The sequence below is a fragment of the Ambystoma mexicanum genome, chromosome 5q (genome assembly GCF_040938575.1).
Source record: "Ambystoma mexicanum isolate Mex_15411 chromosome 5q, UKY_AmexF1_1, whole genome shotgun sequence".
In the NCBI taxonomy this organism is placed as follows: Eukaryota; Metazoa; Chordata; class Amphibia; order Caudata; family Ambystomatidae; genus Ambystoma; species Ambystoma mexicanum.
Window position 1 is genome coordinate 1,045,966,935 of NC_090933.1, and position 19,878 is coordinate 1,045,986,812.

Genomic DNA, 19,878 nt, shown 5'->3' on the forward strand with positions numbered 1-19,878 from the left:
ATCAATAATTTGTAGGCAAAACTAAATTACATAGCCGAGCTGCCTGGGAAACAAAAAGCAAAACAGCTTTTGAAAGCCTTCACCAAAAGACAGAAAACTGATCATAGGACTAGAACATGGCACTTGCCCAATTATTCCAAATTCTAATTTGTTTAATGTTTTAATATTTTGGGGGCTGTAATGATTTTCTTTTCCATGGTCACACAATTAAGAGACATTGTGATGTATGTTTGTTAGGTTAGCCTATCGACTTTCCCTGTGCGGATTAAACACTGAGTTTAGGGTGGTACTGCCATTTAGCACAGCAATCAAAAATAAGCAGTGCAGCCCCTCACATTTCTTTAGTCAGGATAAGTGGATCTATCAAAGCACAGGGGAAGGGCAACAGGATCCCTTGCAGAATGGTTTTAAATGTGCCACCTGTAATCATTTCATCCATGGCTGTAGGAGTTTGCTCTTAAATAACAGACTATAGAAGCCATGGACCTTTTACCCTACCACATAATGGTTTATTCAGCGGTTGGACTGTATAATCTGACATTAAATATTTTAGAAGTGAATACACGAGTTAGATGCTGCATATCTACTCCGCTACTTTATTTCTAAAATTAGAAACTGTATGTTGTTTTAATACTATTTTAAATGTTCATATATTGTACAAAAGAATAGAAATACAGAAATGCTAAACAAGGGCGAGTGAGCATTCTTAATACCTTTCTGTTTAACACTATAAAAAGAAACTATATTACAAGTGCAAACACATTTTGGTTTAATGATAAATCTAAGTGGGGAAGATATTTGTGTATAGTTTATAAAAACCTTTATAAAAACAGAATGAACAAATACAAAATCTTAAATGAGTACAAGCAGATAAAACTAAACATTTCTAATACAAACAGAATAGGCAATGTCATTATTTTTCTGTAAGACAACACAAGACAAGTCAAAGAAGAACCTAACCATAAAGAAACAAAACATACATTACTTTATATACACAAGAACAGAAAAAGACATTGAAGATCATTACTTGATTTAACATATACTTGAGTAGAACAAAATTATGAAAAACACACTTTCTTATGATGACCATAATTTATCCAGGTTACCGTACCAAACACAAACGTTCACAGTGTTAAGATCCTAAGTCATAAAAACATGCTTAAAATTTGAGCTCGTGTGTACAAGAAATTGAGGGCAATCTGCCCAAAAACACATGTTTTCCTTACGATAATTCACAAATATTTTTCAAAAAAGCAGTTAGTGTTATTTTGAACGTCATTCTATTGCCATGCAGCATTTGGTACCATAGTAGATCCCTATTCGCAAAATGTATTGTCTCAACAAAATGAGAGAAATATAGAATTATTTGTGAAAGAAGGGCAGGACACACAAGTGTTTCTTCTTCACCTTCCGTTTTGCAAAATCTACACCATTTTTCGTTGAAGGTATCCTTATTTCTAATTTTTAAGATCTCATTGGTATTTAACACATTCATTCTAAATCTCATAGTATGATTACGTATAATTTTGCTAGGATATTTGGATAGATATTCTTCAATCACCGGATGAAATTTCCAAAATTAACATACCTGGTTATACATTTTTGAATTGTTGATGGTTGCTTTGTTAGTGCACTGTGGGATGTTTTTACCCATGCATCCAAGCCCTACCATAAAACTGTGCGTTACTCGCATTGAAAACATCATGATGGCCAGACCTCCCCAGAGAGTGCCCAGGGAAAACATGAAGAATAGGCTGCCACCCATTTTTGACTGTGTCGTGAGCACAGGAGGGCACTGCCTAAAACCACCATTGGGCTACACACACAGTAGCCTGAAACCATTGGGAATGGCAATGCTGATTGCCAAAAGCAACCCAGAACTGTGGGGAATTCATTTTCTTAATGTCCAAAATGGATGCAATACCGGTGCTCACCACTATCAGAAAGCCGGCATTTTAAAACCACCAGACTTTTGTGTAAAACTGAACAGATGAACCCAAACCAGGCCAAGGAAAGACTAGCTAAGAGGTGGATACAATGTAAACCTATATTCTGAAATGACTTGAAGGAAGTAATTATTTAATGTATATATAAAAAATAGCTGCATGTAATTTGGATTTGAATGTAGAAAACTGGGAACTAAAGTGACATTTAGCTGAATTCTGCCTGACAACTACCCCCGACAGGAGAAACCGACTCAGCCACTCTTCCCAGGCCTAGCTGCATCCTGCTGCCCCTGCCAAAAGGAGATTACACCTCTCTGATTGAATTAAGGGAGGAGCACCTGGGACTGCAGGAAGTTGAACAAAGCCCTGTCCTGGACTCAGGCAAATGTTATATTGGGGGGGCCGTAAAGTGACTTCCTCTTGGGAGAAACTGGGAGGGGCAGTGCCTCTGCTAGCAAGCTGAGCTTGGGGGAAGTGGACAAACCAGTTATTCCACCATGTGATGTGGGAAGCCACACCCCTTTTTGACCAGGGCATAATTTTAAAAAGATAGATAACTCATAGTGCGGACTGGTCAAAATTATATAAATAATATCATTATTCTTGGGATTTTTCCGTGCACATTCTAAGAGGTGTTAGGACCCTGTGGTGTATTCTTGGGCGTTGCTAGCGGAAAATAGGGTCTTACTCCAAATGTCTGCATGTTAAAAATCTGACACTTCATCAATTAATGTCCATACTCCTTGCGCACATTTGTGTAATTTTTGGTAAATGTCCGATATTGGTAAACCGACCAAAAAGCGCAAAATGTTGTCATTTCTGAATCCCAGCTCACAGGAACATGGGGCTTGAACAGAGACCTGTCTTAATTCATCTGTAATATGTACATGTAATGTCAACCACTTGTGTATCTGGGAAATATGTATTTGAATCAAATATAGATTTGTGGGCAAATTGACCAGGGGAGGATCCTCTGACCCATAAACAGACCTCATCATGATGACAATCCATTTCCTTCCCCCAATCATGGAATAGAGGAGAATTGGGCCAATGACAAGTAGAGGGGCAGGCTCAGTTATGCCACGCACACACCCACTTTCTAAACACATAAGCAGGACAGGTAGGGACATTCACTTTACACTTTCTTGCGGGACGCTTTGCTGGGAGACTCCAGACTTCAAATCCATCAACCTCCAGAGACCAGAGATCCAGAGAGACCAGATCTGTGCAGTGTTGTGAGCAGAACCGGTGCTCGACAGACCCAGAGAGCACAGCTGCCCCAGGTAGCCGGGACTTCAGAACCACCCGCCGGAAGTCCCGTCCAACCTGACCAGACCTTGACGGCTTATTTCAAAAATATAGTGTGAGTACTCACTGTGCAAAACCAATCTCTTAGTGTAAAATAATCTAATTAAAACTATTTTAACCTATTTAGAACTACCTCATAGGAATCGTGTGTGTCATTCTGTCCTTTTTAAAGCTGAAAACTGTCATCTGCCATTTTGAACTTTTAAATTTCAAATCCAAAAAACTACCTTCACGAAATCGTCCATATCTCCGGAACCGTTTGTACGAAATTTAACTTATCTTAAAGCTAAGATTCTAGGCTTTCCAACGAACCTAGAACCGACCTGCTACTCCTTATAGGGCCTCTGTAATTACGCTCGACGCACACGATTAAATTTTCCGTGATTTGACATTATGCACAATTTCAGACACATGTAAAAATCAGCAGCTCCTTGCTTTCCTTTGCTAAAATTAGTTTGAACCTGCTAGTTACTCATAGAGCCTTGCTAAAGTGAGCCTGAACTAATATAAACTAGATATCACCCACCCTGAACCTCTAGAGGGAATTAAAATCAATTATAGCATCATTTCACTTCATTGCCACCACATTCAAAGCATTTTGGGCCTGTGTTTTAAAATCATACCTGTTTTTCTCTAAGCTTGCTAGGGGGGGACTGAATTTCGTACTGTATTTGATTGCATTCTTGAGAACTGTGTGCTCTCCTTTCCAACTTCTTATATTGCATAAATGGGGGGGTGAATTGTCAAGGAAAAGTGATTACATTGTCTTTTGTTGAAGCCATATCCAGTTATTTTCTGTACTGCATTTCATTCATCATTGCATTGTCCTTGAAGCCATAAGGGCATTCTCTAGCACCTTATTTTTCTTGTCCAATTCATAAGTAACCAAGAACTGTGCTACTGTAGGGTTACCTATTGCTGATTATTGCTCATATTCACAAGTGTGCTATCCATTATCAATTTATTTATAGAAGTGTGATATATATATATATATATATATATATATATATATTGTTTAATTTTTCAAATAAACCTTTTAAATTTGCAAAACAAGCCTACTTCCTGGCTCAGTGGGGTCAAGGGGGATTCTAAGAGAGGGGTGTTATACAAGGGTTCATCATCCAGATTATAACTTGCCATAAAAATACATAAATAAGGGCTTCTCTTGGGCATCCCAGACAAGGCACTGACTTAGTGGGATTGCTTGATCGGAGTCACTTACAGCACCAATCAAAACCTTTAACAATTTTTTTTTAACTTATTTGACTTATTTAACAAGGTGGATAAGGGTGAGCCTAAGGTAGATAACAACATTTCTACTTCCGTTTTTAGTTTCCTCATAAATATTCCCACATTATCTGCCCCTGCTATGGCATAGAGATCGTTCTGTTTGGATGTTAAACATTTCCTCAGTAACAGGGCTCTTTTCCATAAAACCAGAAACTTCAATGACTGTAGTCCAACGTCGTCCCTTATCACTTCAATGGAAACACTCTTTGGCAAGAAGAATAATACCCCTTTCCAAATAATGCTTTCACCAAATTTAAGTTGTGCATAAATTCGTAGGCCCATACAATAATCTGGGAACTACTTTCATTCTATAAAATTCTCGTATGGGACATAGAGAAATTACTGTATTTTCTCTCGACTATACGCATTTTTCGAAGTGCAAATTCAGATATGGTGTTTAGAGAATTTTTGCCAGTTGTTAACGAACATGTTCCTGTAAAGAAATAGCCCAAAAAACGCAGACTATTCTGTAATTTTACCCGTTTGCCTTCACAATGCCAGGTGAATTTGGCTTGTATTTTGTTTCTTTTCCCCAGACGCACAATAACCATCTTAGAAGGATTGATAAGAAGCTTTAAGTCTCTTACAAAATTACCAAATTCTTTAATCAGACGTTGGAGATCTACTTTGGTAATATACATTAATAAAAAATCATCTGCATAGGAGATCCACCCCAGTGCAACACCTCCAAACCTGGGGGAAAACAAACCTTTTTAAGAGCAGTGCCTGCTCCTGACGTATAAAGATTGAAAAGGGTTGGGGCGAGCATACAACCCTGTCTGAATCCATTGTAAATCGATTTGTTTTGGATAAAAGACCCTCCGAGTTTAAACGTACTTGCATTCTTGTATTAGAATATAAAACTATAATGATTTATAGTAGGTCTTTCCGCATTCCCAGCTCAGATAACTTTCTCCACAAGGTGGGCCTGTCAACCATATCAAAGGCCATACAGAGATTGATTGATGCAACAAAAATACTGGCAGCGGGTTTTTCTTCACGACGGCCCTCTGTAGGGAACGAATAATCAATCCCTCACAGCCTTTTTTGAACCCGATCTGATTGGTATTGAAAATATTGTTGTCATCTATCCATCTCTGTATGTGAATCAGCACTAAAGACGCAAACATTTTTGAGTCTGCATCGGAAATGGCAATAGGACTATAGCTTCATGGATACATTCGAAGACCTTTTTTTACAAATAGGGAGCACAATAGAAAGTCTCCAGGAGACTGGAATAGTCTTGGATTTGAGTATATCTTCAAAAAGAATGTAGAGGACTCTAGCCCAAAATAGGATATTAGTTTTCAAGATTGAGTTGGAAAGATTATTAGCGCCCGCACACCTTGAACATTTAGAGTGTTCAATGAGAGAACAAATTGTCTCCACAGTATTATCTAAGGTCCAGATTGTCAATTCAGTAGTACCTCTAACTAGACCATTCCCGTGTCCTTTGTAGAGGTTACTAAAGTGATCTACCCATGATTGTTCGTTGATGAAATTGATATCCTTTACCAGTTGGGAAGATTCAAGGTTATTCAGAATATTCCAAAAGGAAGCTGAGTTATTATTCTTAACAGCATGGAGTAACATTTCACTATCCCTTTGGTACAGTGATCCTCTATATCACATAAACCAGTTATTAAAGGATTGTTTTAGTAGTTTAATTTTAGATATTCTTTCCATTGGGTCTACAACACCCTTTCTAATCATTCTAATTTCTTTTCTCAGCAACACCTTTTGATCATGAATCGTTATATCTGTTCTATGTAGATGACTTTGATTTGTGTTAGAACTAAGTATTTGCATGTCTTTCAGTTTTCCCATAATAGATTTCAAATATGGCATAAAGTTAGCTTCTGAATATCTTATTATTTTAGATTCAAATTTGGAGGATTCGAAATCGTGCAACACAGTTAACATAAATGTATCTGTTTTGCGTTTGGTCCATTTAATTCTATTACCACTTGTGTTAACTATAATATTCTTCTCACAGAAATTGTCATTACCGGATATAAAGCACTGGAATTACATTTTAAGCATTGAATGGTCACGATGAGGGGAATCTCTCGATTTGTATTTGAACATTCTCTTGCTCAGTTGACAGGATAGTAACAGGAGCCCGCCTTTCGGCCTGCCACTAAAGCCTCTGATTGCGTGAATGCTGATTATATCAAAACCATCCCATAATTGATCTTCTCTTGCCCATGTCTCTTGAAGAAGAATAAAATCAAAACTTGATAATTCATCAACTAAAGTAGTACAGTTAACCAGACGGGAGTGACCTCTAGAGTTCCATCTGCATAGACTCACCATCTCAGTCTCACTAAAGTGGTTTACTCAATGTTTTTAGCTGGGTAATAGAGTTTCTTAGAGACAGTGCTAGCCATGTCCAATCCTGAGTATCTGATCTACTTATAGCTTCTGCTGTTTGACGAGTGGATATAGCAGATTGTGATTTTCTGTATCCTCCCTTGCAAAGGTTGATCTATTATAGTTTGATATAACTGGTGACATGTAGTGAGTAATATCGAAACCTATTCTCTACAAGGACAACACTTCTTTCAACAGTAGTACCCTAAATAGAGGAGAGGGTATCACCAGACGTACGTAGTCAAATCTTAGATTGTGTATGAAGTCGAGCAGTACAATGTCAGCTGATGTAATAAGGCTCAATTCTGGGATCTCAGCAAATAAAGACAGAATATAAGGTCTATTTATAGACCGGGGCCCACCGACATCAAATAAATAGCTCATAATCAAACTGGGCTGATCTTGAAATATCGGTTTTCGCAAGTCCAATTTGACATTCCATCTAGTTCTACTGTCAGTTTCATTGTGCTAATAGTTGACCTTTGTTAAGTTGGAGTTCTTCTCGCATATGATCTCGAGATTAGCTGTATTGTTAATGCCTCCATTTAATTCTTGTAACATGTTGTCAACTAGACGTTTCACTGCCTCTTCATCGAGACTTATACGGTTTGTCATATTGGTATCAAATTCCCTCCCAAATTCCGAAACAGATTGTCTTTTCTGTAGGAATCAGTTGATTGTAGCCCGAGGATATTTTGGGGGCCATATGGTCATTGGGTTGCGGGTCGACCTTAGGTTCTGGTTCTTTCAGTTGATGGCAGGTTCTGGCTTTAGCCATTTCTATAATGTGTTTTTTGACAGTAAGGGCTAAGCCCTCAGATACCGTAACCAACTGCCCAAAAGAGTCACAGATTGTTGTACATTCATTTTCCAATAACTTGTCAGAGGACCAATTATTAGGATTGCCAGAAAAGGGGTGTGACTATCCTAGACAGTGCGTTAGGGTTTTTGAAGATCTCAAAGATATCATTGATACCATACTCAATTGTCTTAAATTGCAACTCCAAGCATCATGAATCTTTTTAATTTTTCATAGCTTCTGATAGATCATTGTCCCTGTCCTGATAATCACTTTGGGTACATTGATCTGTACTCATTTGTTTGGCACTGGTGATATTCAAACAAGTATCTTTGCCAGGTAGGGTATTAACGACATCAACAGTGGATTGTTGCCAGATTACTTCCTCCTGTGAAGCTTCGTCAATCATGTGTCGAAGCCCCTTATCTCTGAAAAACGTGCACAAGGATTTGTTCAGAGTTCCTTGATCACACGCTTTTTTCTGTTTCATTTTGTTTCTTGTTTGGTTAATTTAACTTTAAATGATGTAGATACTACTTGATCAGGAGCCTGTGCTTCCCTGATCAGTACCATAGAATGACTATCAAGATCGGCACTCTGTCATTTTCTCTAGAGTTGCATACAGTGAGAACACTCCCAATTACATCTTCCTTAGCCATTGAGATGGTGATATCTATAACATCGCACAGAGGTTGGCCAGAGTCTCCAAAACATTTGATGTTGTGGTCCTTTGTTTGCATAATAGGATTGGATTTGTGTAACTCATTTAACATAGGTGAGACACAACCTTTAATATCTTCATTAAATTTGTCAGGTAATAGTCCTATCATTCTGAAAATGCCATGCAGCACTTCAGTTTGGGTAGCTCTTGAACCATTGGACCGTTATGCATACCTAAAATGGAGGAGAACTCCAAAAAGTTGGCATTAGCACAGCATTCAACTTCGACTTTATTGGAGTGTGTGGACAGACCCAATAAGTAATCACCTTCTTGAAAGATAACCGGAGTGTCTATAAATGATCTGTTGGGATTGTTGATAGAATCTATATCTCATCCCTTATCCGTACAATTGAAGTTAGATTCAACTGTCCCCCGCCCCTCCTTTTCCCTATCTTCAATGAAAAGTGATTGGGAACATTCTTCGTTATCGGATTCAATCACCATCACAGTGTTTTTATTTTAGTTCATTAGAACATAAAAGAGCACAGCCCAATAGTTCCTCCTCATTAACACACATTTCTGGCAAAGGTGTTGCCGCAGCTCTAGCGAGACTTGCTCAGCGCATGTTCATAGCTGCAAACAATTTGGGGACTATGTCCTTTTGAACCAATGACAGTTTCTTTTTCTTTGGGATACACTTGACTTAACTCGCACTCGGTTTGCCCACACTGACTTGGGTACGTACTGATTTAAGAGCCTAACTTACTGGGTTACCTCTGTGGTTAGTAATCAATTAGAACCTTGGAGTCTAGTTATCCATTCAGTTTTCTTAGAGGTTGTCTAATTCCATACAACAATAATTGTCGAGCACCACAAGTCAAGCGCGAACAAATATTTCCGCCCAACAATTCTTACTACGTAACCTTGCGTGTTGGCTGGTAATTGACAAAGCCTATACAAAGAAACAACCTCCAGCCTAATACACAAAATAGAATGGGTGCATCAATAGACATACATTTGACTAGTCAGCTCAAGATAGTTGTAGGGTGCAAACAAGAGGTTCATAGATCATAAATCATATTAGGAGCACGTTTGAGACTTACCCGGCCATTTAAATGGTGGGCATGCAACTCAAAATGAAAAACAATACTTTTTCAGCGTACATCAAGAGTAATTCAACGACTGTGTGTATCGCCGGTCAGTAAAATAACATCTTGATCCAAATTTGAAAAACTCAAGCTCCTATCACCGACGCACCACTGCACGCCGCAAAGCCAAACAGCCAAACAGCCAAACAGCCAAACAGCCAACTTAGGGCTTACTTCTGGAAGATATTGACAGCCTCTAATGTTTACCATACACACAAGGGTAATATGCATTGGTACACAGATACTTTACAAGTAGACCCACAACAATATTGCTGTCTGGAAAGGTGCTCAGGCAGGGGTAGTAGTTTCTCATGCAGTAAAGCACAGAAACCCAACTTTCTCCAGAGCCCTTTTCGGGTACAGTACTATTCTCTGCCACAAAATATGTAAAAGCTCACATCAGCATTTAGATAACCTCTAAGGTGGAGGTTAGAGTCTGGAATGCCTGGTCTCATGTACATCAGTATACACACCTGCCTACAAAATGCACATGTTCCTAACAGTGCTTTGGCATTCCCCTCTTCCTACAAAATGCCTCTGTGTCTACCACTGCCTTGGGTTGTCCCCACCTACAAAATTTACATCAGAATAACATTGCTTTGGCTTTCTACCCCCCCCCCCACCCCGTCAGAATGTAGGTTTGCCTAACATTGCTTTCATCTATTCCCTACCTAATAAATGTTTGTATGGCTCTTAATGACTTGATGTCCTACCCTCCCACCCCACACAAAATGCACAAGGGGGTCTCACTGTCTTCGAGTTCTACTCCATCTACAAATCGATGTCTGTCTAACACTGCCTTGGCATTCTCCTGATTTGGTGTGAACCCGCTGCATCAGCAAAACATATGCCCCAACCCTCCACAAACGTGTACTCTAATTCCCTAACTCTACTTTGGCCCTATTATCCATTTTATACTACTCTAACCTACACCATTACTAATCCTAAACTATATGACAACTATAATATCCTTCCCTAATTAACAAGTGCGCTGAGGTATTGTTTGGGCCCCTTCCATTGCCAACCGCCAAGAGTCCTGAGTTTCTACTTGCCTGCCTTTGTATAGAGGCACTGTTGATCCCCATAGCTACCAAAATAAAATAAGAAACCTGAAGAAAAAATCTAGAAGGCCAACCTGCTCCCACTACCAAAAATCTGAATTGTTTAGGTTTTACTCGGACTGTCATGAACACTGCAAGATGCAAACATTTCACTTTGTAATCTGAACATATGTCTCAGCAGTGACAGCTTAAACTATGAAGCCATTTTAGCAGTTATCGTACCTTCCTTAGTGTTGTATTTAACGTTGTTTGTGTATGTAATAGCCTATCATTACAATTTTAACCCTCTCAACAGAAACACTATAATACATCTTGTGCAATCATTTTCGCAATTGCCAAATTACCAACAGCTCAGGAACCACTACAGCCTGCAGCTTTTGAAAGAACATTTATACATCACTTTGCATCAGTTTGCTCGTACATAGGCCCTCCATTCTAAACAAAATCAAATATCTGCCACCATTCTAAATAAAGTTTATCCACAGCATAATAAAATCCTTAAGAAGAAAGTAATAATATGACAAATATCAAGACCAATGAAAAATATGGACATTAATATGGCATTTTCAATTATAAACCTTAGCGTTTCATACATGTAGTGGTAAGTGTGTGTTATTTTGTCGCCCATAAATAGCTTTTCATTCAGCTATTAGAAGACTCAGTATTATAGGCAGTAATCTGGGGATTCTCTACACAAATTTCCAGACTCATTTGCCTACATTTTACACACTTTAAATAACACAGTAACACATAAACTGAGAACCTCGTTTACATTCATAATTCCTGCGTTGTTACCTTACCACCTGTGCTCAGTAAATCAACTCAGTATTTTGGAATGGTTTTCCGTTACGTTGAAACAAATCTGATTGTGCATACATACCAGCCGGGTTGAAGCAAACAGCAAAAACATTGTATTGCTAGCTCTATCAAGAATTGACCAGATATCCTTTGAACCTACCTTCAATGGTTCTGGCTCTGACCGTTCCCTCCTGGGGGTTCCTTTTGGCTCAGACAACTTCTGATTGTTGTCATCCTGAATTAGAGGAAATTGTACTTCATCACCTTCGGGCTGTAGGTTAATGCCTTCTGTGCAGACTGTTCGATCAAGGTTATTTGAGTTGCGATTACAATGGATAGCTAGGGAGAAAACAAGAACATTGCTTTAGAAAACAAAAAGCCAGAGGCCTACCACATAGCTGCAGCAGTTGTCACCATGATTAGGGTCAGAATCCAAAGAGAGGGTTCTATTACAATGATTTAGTGTTATTGATGAAGTAGCTTCTCATCATCAAATTCATCCATTTTCTCTAAAAGGGCTTATTTCACCCCTCTAGGGAAGACCCCAGCCCACTCTAGTGGTAATCCCTGCTCTAGTGGGAATTTGCCAATTTCAATGGTTTCTTCAGTTCAGGATGCTGCCAGGCATTTCTGGATTCTTATCAGTTCGGTCTGAGAACCCTAAATATCACTAACAAGATATTGCCGTTTCTGCCCCCCTTTTTGGAGCTTTTATAATAAACGCTTGATGGATTGTCACCAAACCAAATGGGAATGGGGAGTTGTCCCTGAAGCTAGCTTCACTCTCAAATTTGGTGAAATTACATCCAACAAGTGTTTCTATAGGTCAGAGCGCCAATTCCCTATGGGAGAATGAATGGAAAATGCAGCTTTCTGGACCTAACCTATACATTTATCCCCACTGTAGGAAATGTTATGAAGCTTTGGACACAATTTAGGATAGTATTTATATTTGTTTTTGCTGTTTCCCTCCAGTTTCATCTAACAGTGCATCTCAAAATGTTCGATTCCTGTGGGGAGTCCTCCCAAGCCATAACTACAGAGTTGCTGTCTGTGCAATATAGATCAACACACACAAGCAGGCACAATATTTACCCTTCTATAATAAACACCTAATAGCACAATATATGAATATATTAGATTTATGAGGATAAAAGACTCAAACCCTGTTTACCACGACAGGACTCAGGAGATTGATCTTCCAGCAGAGGCCGACAGAAAAGTGTCTTGCTACGAATTTGGGTGCAAGAATCCATGAAATGTTTTGCTGCCAATCCTATGGGAATTTAATTTATAGGCCAGCATTAAGAGTAGTAATACTTAGGAATCATGGTGCAGTGTCTTTTTGGCATGCAAGTAATGAGCCCCTCCACTGCATAATATTATCATGTGCCAGTCAATAGGCCACCTGGTGGTGGCTCATTGCGTAGTTCATGTTCCTTTGTTTTCACCCGTGAAATCTGTCTGAACCCTGTTGATTTTTACTAACCCTCTAGCTATTTCTTGTAGGTGCTCCAATTCGTAATCCATTCCAATGTTTTACCTTGCACTATAAATAAATTGTGGTCCATGTAATTTGCTTTCTCAAACCGGGAGAACTGATGAATAGCCGCTGGCCTACAGAATCCACCTGTGTGCCTCCTGAGAATTACCTATTTAATCACTGTGAACCTGTGCCACAATGTGCCAGGATTGCCAGCAAGCTTCCTTCGCTGACCTTTAGCCTTTACCCGAGTCTACTAGTGTTGATCTCCTCTGTATACCTTTATTCTGCTCCTGCTTGTGTGCAGTACCTGTGTACACAGATCTGTGCGACTTTTCCGTAGCGGAAAAGTCTACGACGGAAAAGTTTGCATGAGAAATGTACGAACCACAAAAGGTTCGTACATTTCCCATGCGAACATACATCAAAAACCCCTACAAACCCACACCCCCACCCACAAAACACCCCCACCCACACCCCCAACCCATCCCCAACACACCCCCAACACACTTACCTTTGAAGATGCGCTGCGTCCCTGCAGCGCCAGTTCCCTTTCACTTCCGTGAACAGGAATCAGCGCCGCAGGATCCTTTTTCTTTTTTCTTCCGGGCAGCTGCAGGGGTTTCCCCCGCAACCCCTGCTTACTATACTGCTGACATCCCCGCAGCACCAGCTTTTTTTTTTTCATTTGGCGGGGGGCTGGAGGGGTGTCCCCCGCAACCCCTGGACACACAAATGAGCGGGGTGTTGCAGGGGACAGCCCCCAAGCCCCAAGTCCGACCCCACCGAAACACCTAAACACATACCATGAATTTGGTAGTTAGAACTTTTCATGGGCCCTCATTACAACACTGGCGCTATTAGCACCATGGTGGCTGCCGGTATTGTAACAAGTCCACCATGGTGAAATGGGGAAGTACCACCCCATTCCAAGGTTGGCGAGGCGGTACTTCCCCATTTCACCATGGCCCTTCCCCACTCCCATTTTTGCCCCATAGGGCATAATGGGAATGGGGAAAGGCGGCAACTACGGTAATGCAAATTGCGTTACCGTAATTATCGCCAGGGTCCCTTTGCGGGTCCCTGCAATAACGGCTGATTCCAGCCGCCGTTATGGGAATTGGGTGCTAAGGGATTACCGGTACCCTTACCGGTACCAGTAATCCCTTAGCGCCAGGGTCGTAATGACCTCCCATGGTGTGCGTTTTAGGTCTTTTGGTGGGGTCAGACTTTTATAGTGGGTAATTTGGTACAATACCGTGTACATAAAAAGCAAGCAAGAATGTGGGACTGTTACTCCTCTGCGCAAACCACTTATCAATAAATTAGGTACTTATACAGTAATGCTAATACTCATTAGGTTAGTTTGGTATAGCAGCATGGATCAACGACAACAGACTCTGAGTCCCCTATCAGCCTGACACATGTAACTCATTAGATTCAAGGTATGTCCAGTGCGCCTGCCACTAGCCAATATCGAACACAAACAATTAATACAACTCATTGGTTCATCGGTCTCTGTATTTAATACAATATAATGATATTTTCATGTTGTTCTCAGTCTTGCCAACGCATGTTTCGACCTTAACAGACTTAGGTCTTCATCAGGGCTGGTACATAACATCAATGAAAATGTATAAATGATACAAAGTAGAAATAAAAGGAGTTATTTTAACAAATTGTAAATAAAAATGATACTGACCAGATAGTGTATTAGCAATGCGTTACCCAGCAAGGGGAAAATATAAGCGAAAAGGAACAAAATAAACTATGTAAAAAATATATACATGTATGTGAGCATATATATTTCATCAAAATTCTCTCCATCCCAATATGTTATGCTCCCGCCAATGTGGTTAGATAAACAAAATCTGGAGTACAAATAAACACTACCCAGGTACCATGCATTCATGTGTCCACCACCAACTGATATTCGTGAACTACCAAAACATCAACATCATTATTAATAAGTTATAGTGCATATTAATGACTCCAAAATTGACCAACCTACTGCTAATTAGTTTAAGGGAGACATCCTCAAATCTCACCTTAACTCATCATAATTCAAGTTCGACGTTCACTACATTAAAATTATTCTTTCAATTGACACCTGGTAATCTTCTCTAAAATGTATTAATTATACACAACCTAAAAAACAGCAAAAAGGTCCAATTAGACATTTGGAATTACTCTCTCATGTATAGTTTAAATTAATTATAGCATCATCACGCCATCTGAGTTTTACTATTTACGTTCTTACCTCTCAACCGTTGATCAAAATATAACAAATGTGCGATATTCCTAATAATGTTTTCAATCTTCCACAGATTCTTGTAATTAACAGTTACCACAATCAGATTCCACAACCTCTTCTTGGTGTGGATTGCAACAATCACTTATATATGTTTGCACACCAATAACCAAACACTAACCAGCCATAGTTACGCCTAGCATGCGCAGGCCACATAATATACAGAATTCTCCACGCTCAGCCATTACACACGTTAAATCAAATAGATCACACACTGTACTTACTATATCATGCTCCTGATAGCATAAATCAAGCAACCTCGTAACAACCTGCAGTAATCTGCTCCGCTCAAATGCGCCAACATTGTCTCGTTATTTATAGTGTTACCATGGCATCGGAAGTGAACGTCCTACGTCATGCGTATTCACTGACGTACTGTTCCCAATCGGTCTAGCAATGCTACATAGTTACTCCAAATAATTAATGAACTATTGTTCAATGGCCATCCCAAGTTTTTTTTTTATCAAAGATTTGATTGATTTGAAAATTAAAACAACATTACACTTATCCCTCTGCAATACAGGGACGTGGGAAAGGGGGGGAAATATGAACAGCAGGGGGGAGGAAAGGGGGGAGGCCGGGAGGGAGAGGAACATATGCAACATCAACATTTCCAGGTAAGGGTAATAGGATGGGGAGAGAGAAACAATCAAGAAACAAAGGCATCTAGAAACTCAACTTCCGGGACCACGGTCCGACAGACCGTCAACTTGACATAGGATGACCTTGTGGCGTAGTCTATTCATGGCAGATTCGTTACCCCCACTTTACCGGGGCATTTCTCAGACTCAGAGGCTGCGGAGCCACCCCTGTCATTTAGCTGGCCTCTTCCCATCTTCTCCATATTTTGTCCGCTTTTTGCGGGCAACCCCTCGCCGCGTACACTCTATGTTCCATTATAGCGCATATGTCCACATCTGTGACCCACTGGTCATAGCTTGGCATACGTTCCAAGCCCCACAGTTGCGCAATGTTCCGCCTGAGAACCACCATCGCAGTCGACCAGAGCAATTTCTCATAACAGGAAAGGTCAGTTTCACTGCAGATCCCCAGGAGAAGGAGTTTTGGGCACCTCTGTTTCGCTTTACCCATAACGCTAGACAGTTTATCACAGCATTTCTGCCAGAGCTGCTGTATCGTACTACATTCCCACAGACTATGGAAAAAGGCACCTTCTTCTCGTTTACAGCGTAGCATCGTGAATCCGAGGATTTGCCCCAGCGGAAGAGGGCCACTGTCGGGTAGTAGGCGCGGTGCAGGATCTTCAGTTGGACCAGTCTTAGCCTTGAGGAAATGGTCGTTTCACGCGGTACATCAGGGCCTCCACCCAGTCCTCTGGTTGAAGTGGACCCACATCTCGTTCCCACTTTGTCCTCAAACTGGTTAGTTCCGGTGTCACAAAGGATGTTATCACATTGTACATGGTAGAGGTGACCTTCCGGTCCAGAACTATGTTTCACTCTAATGGGGAGCTTTCCGGCATGTCTTGTGTTATGTGTCGATGGGTTGTCCAAGCATGTTTCAGCTGCATGTAGTGGTACCTTTCTTTGGCTGGGAGGGAGAACTTCAAATGCAGTGTCTCGAATGGTACCAGGTTGTCCTCGTGTACCACATCTCCTATGTTGGTGATTCCTTGCTGGACTCATTCAGTGCATCTGGGCAATTTTCGTATTTCGGAAAGGCAATTGTTCCATAGGGGTTGCGCCAACGTTAATTTCCCGCCCTATCCTAAGTACCAATGTGCTCCCTTCCATATTCTCACTATATGCGTTACCATATCTGTTTTTGGTGTGCGGTTCAGGCCTCCATACAGGTGCTCTAGAGGCGTGGTCGTGGCATTGCAGATAAGACCTTTGATGTGTGGGAGGCTTCCGGCCCCATGGAGCATATCATTCACTACCGCCATCTGGCTGGCCCAGTAATATGACTGCATTCTGGGCAGTCCAATCCCTCCTTCCCAGATAGACCTTTGGAGCGTGGCAAGAGCAATTCATGGGTGTCCTCCTCCCCAAAGCAATTTCTGAAGGGTGCACTCGATTTTGTGGAATTCTCGTTGGTGGATGTATATTCGAGCGTTTTGCAGGATATATAAGAATTTAGGAAGAGCTATCATTTTGAACAGGGCCGCTCTGCCCATCAGCGTTAGTGGCAAGGAGATCCAATGGCGAGTATCTTCTGCAAATCTTGTTACAAGGGGGGAGAGGTTCAGGGCTGTGTATTCAGTAAGATGCTTCGTGATACGTATCCCCAGATATTCTGGTATGGGCCAGCCTCTAGGTTTGCCATCAAGGTGTCTCCTATAGGGAAGAGGACGAATTTGGACCAGTTCACACGTAATCCGCTGAATGCCTCATATTGCTCTAACAGATGCATGACTCTGGGGCAGGAGTTGCTCGGGTCCTTCAGATAGATGAGCAGGTCATCCGCATAGAGGGATATTCTGGCAACCAAGATCGCCAGTCCATCAGAAGCCTTCCCAGGTTGGCGCGTTTCGCAGGAGGATTGCCAGTGGTTCGATAGCGATTGTGAAAATCATGGCCGACAGTGGGCAGCCATGTCTCGTGCCCCTCCCCAGAATGAAGAGGTCCGAATGCCAGACATTGACTATGGTCCTGGCCACCGGGGATTCGTACAACAGGCGCACCCACTTCATGAAGTTCTCACCGAAGCCCATGCGGTGCATTATGATCCAGATGGCCTCCCATCTCACCGAATCGAAGGCCTTTTCAAAGTCAATTGCTAGTAGGGCTAGTGGGCCCTGTATGCTGTTGGCCCTTTCCAGGGCTGAATATAGCCTGTGGAGGTTCATGCAAGTTTATCTCTGTGGCATGAAGCCGCACTGGTCTGGATGTATCAGGGAGGGAATAACCTGTTGCAGACAGTCCGCAAGTAATTTCGCCAGTATTTTGGTCTCGCTATTGATGAGTGAAATGGGCCTGTATGAACTGCATCTTTCCGTGGGCTTGTCCGGCTTGGGTATCACTATTATTGTTGCTTCTCGCAGATCTGGTGGGAGAATGCCCTTTTCTTGCGCATGTTGATACATTCGGAGTAGTTGGGGGGCCACCACATTATTCCCACCTTTCGCCATAGCTCAACCGGGAAGCCGTTAGGTCCTGGGGTTTTACCGGTTTGGAGGCCCGACATGGCACTTAGGATCTCATCTTCCATGATCTCCCTCTCCAGCAGTTCGAATTGCATCTCATTTAAGGTGGGGATGTCAATTTGGTCCATGATCGTGACGTCCATCTGTGTCGTGGGTTTTCTGTACAGCTCAGCGTAGTATTCCGCAAAGCCTTGGCTTATTTCCTGATCCGTCACCCCTGCGTTCGGCCCTCCTGTGTCGAGCCTTCGGACATGACCGCGTCCCTGCTCCTTCCTTTCCAGCCAAGCCAGCATATTGCCAGCCTTGTCACCTGTTTCATAGAGTCTTGCTCGCATTGCAGTATGCGCTTGTTTCGCATTGTCCATCACTATGTTTTGCAGCCTTTTCTGTGCTAATAGCAACGTCTGATTAGAGGCCGGAGTGTCCTCAATTATGTGCCTCTCCTCTGCCTGCTTAACATGTTTGTCTTCAAGTGTCTTGCTCCAGTGCTGTCTTTTTTTTGCGGTCATCCATTGTATTAGTTCACCTCTTAACACCATCTTGTAGGCCTCCCACAATGTTCCTGGGTTCATTGCAGTCTGTGTATGGAGCTCGAAATATGCATTGGTGGTCTCCTGTAGCCTGTCCACAAGCTCGGGGTCACCCAGGTAGTAGCTATTCAGGTGCCAGCTCGGCAGCGGAATACGCCTGGATGTTAGGAGTGTCAGTTCTAGTGGGGAGTGGTCAGAGATGTCTCTGGGAAGTATGTTATTTCTTGCGCCCTATGTAGATCAGTTGCTGGGGTGACGAGATAATCTAGCCTGGAGAGCGAGGCATGTGCTCCTGAGTGGAAGGAGTATGCCCTTCTGTCTGGGTGGAGTTCTCTCCATACATCATATTGGCCTAGTGCGTTGGCAAACGTGGCAAGTCTGGTGGGAACATTGGGGTTTCTATTCCGCAAGTGTGATCTGTCCAGGGTTACATTCATGACTTCATTAAAGTCACCTCCCAGTATCATGAGGTTAGAAGTGTTGTTTGTGATTAACTGGGCAATGTCAGTAAGTAGTGGCTCTAGTAGAGTTGGGGGTGCATAGGTGCAATGGAGTGACCCCATAGCTTGCCTGTCACATATAAGTATCTGCCGCCTGTGTAATGGGTTACCATCGTTAGGTGAAAGGGGAGGTTTTTGTGTACCAGGATCATGACGCCTCTTGAGCCCATCGTGAAACCTGAGTGGAGTGTCAGCTTGTAGTTTGTACGTCTGAATAGGGTACAGTCTGTGCCCGCAAGATGGGTCTCAGATAGGAACACTATGTCAGCACCCCGCCTGTTTAGAAATTGCCGCACCAACCGGCGCTTGACTGCATTGCCCAGACCATTAACATTCCATGTAATAAGCCTCAGTGATCTGAGAGCAACGCTACTACCGCTATGTGATGCCATGGGTACTTGTGAAAGTCACTGCCTGTGCTGCCACTGACGGTGTTATGCGCCAGCTGCGAATATGCCCGTGGGTTAACACTGTCTTATCCAGCCATATTATCTTGTGCGTTTGACAGGTCCCGTCTGTAACTAAACTTAACAAATCCCCAAACCCCAACCCCCCCTCCCCCTA

General features: G+C 41.8%; 1 protein-coding gene across 3 annotated transcripts in view; it reads right to left on the reverse strand.

The window, feature by feature from the left end:
• SAMD12 (sterile alpha motif domain containing 12) overlaps nucleotides 1-19,878 on the reverse strand; it is a 2,183,709-nt gene that overhangs the window by 2,128,656 nt on the left and 35,175 nt on the right. For all 3 annotated transcript variants that reach the window (XM_069621541.1, XM_069621542.1, XM_069621543.1), the window contains exon 2: nucleotides 11,545-11,723. In XM_069621541.1, coding sequence (XP_069477642.1) covers nucleotides 11,545-11,723 — 179 coding nt within the window. The remainder of the gene's footprint in view (nucleotides 1-11,544; nucleotides 11,724-19,878) is intronic.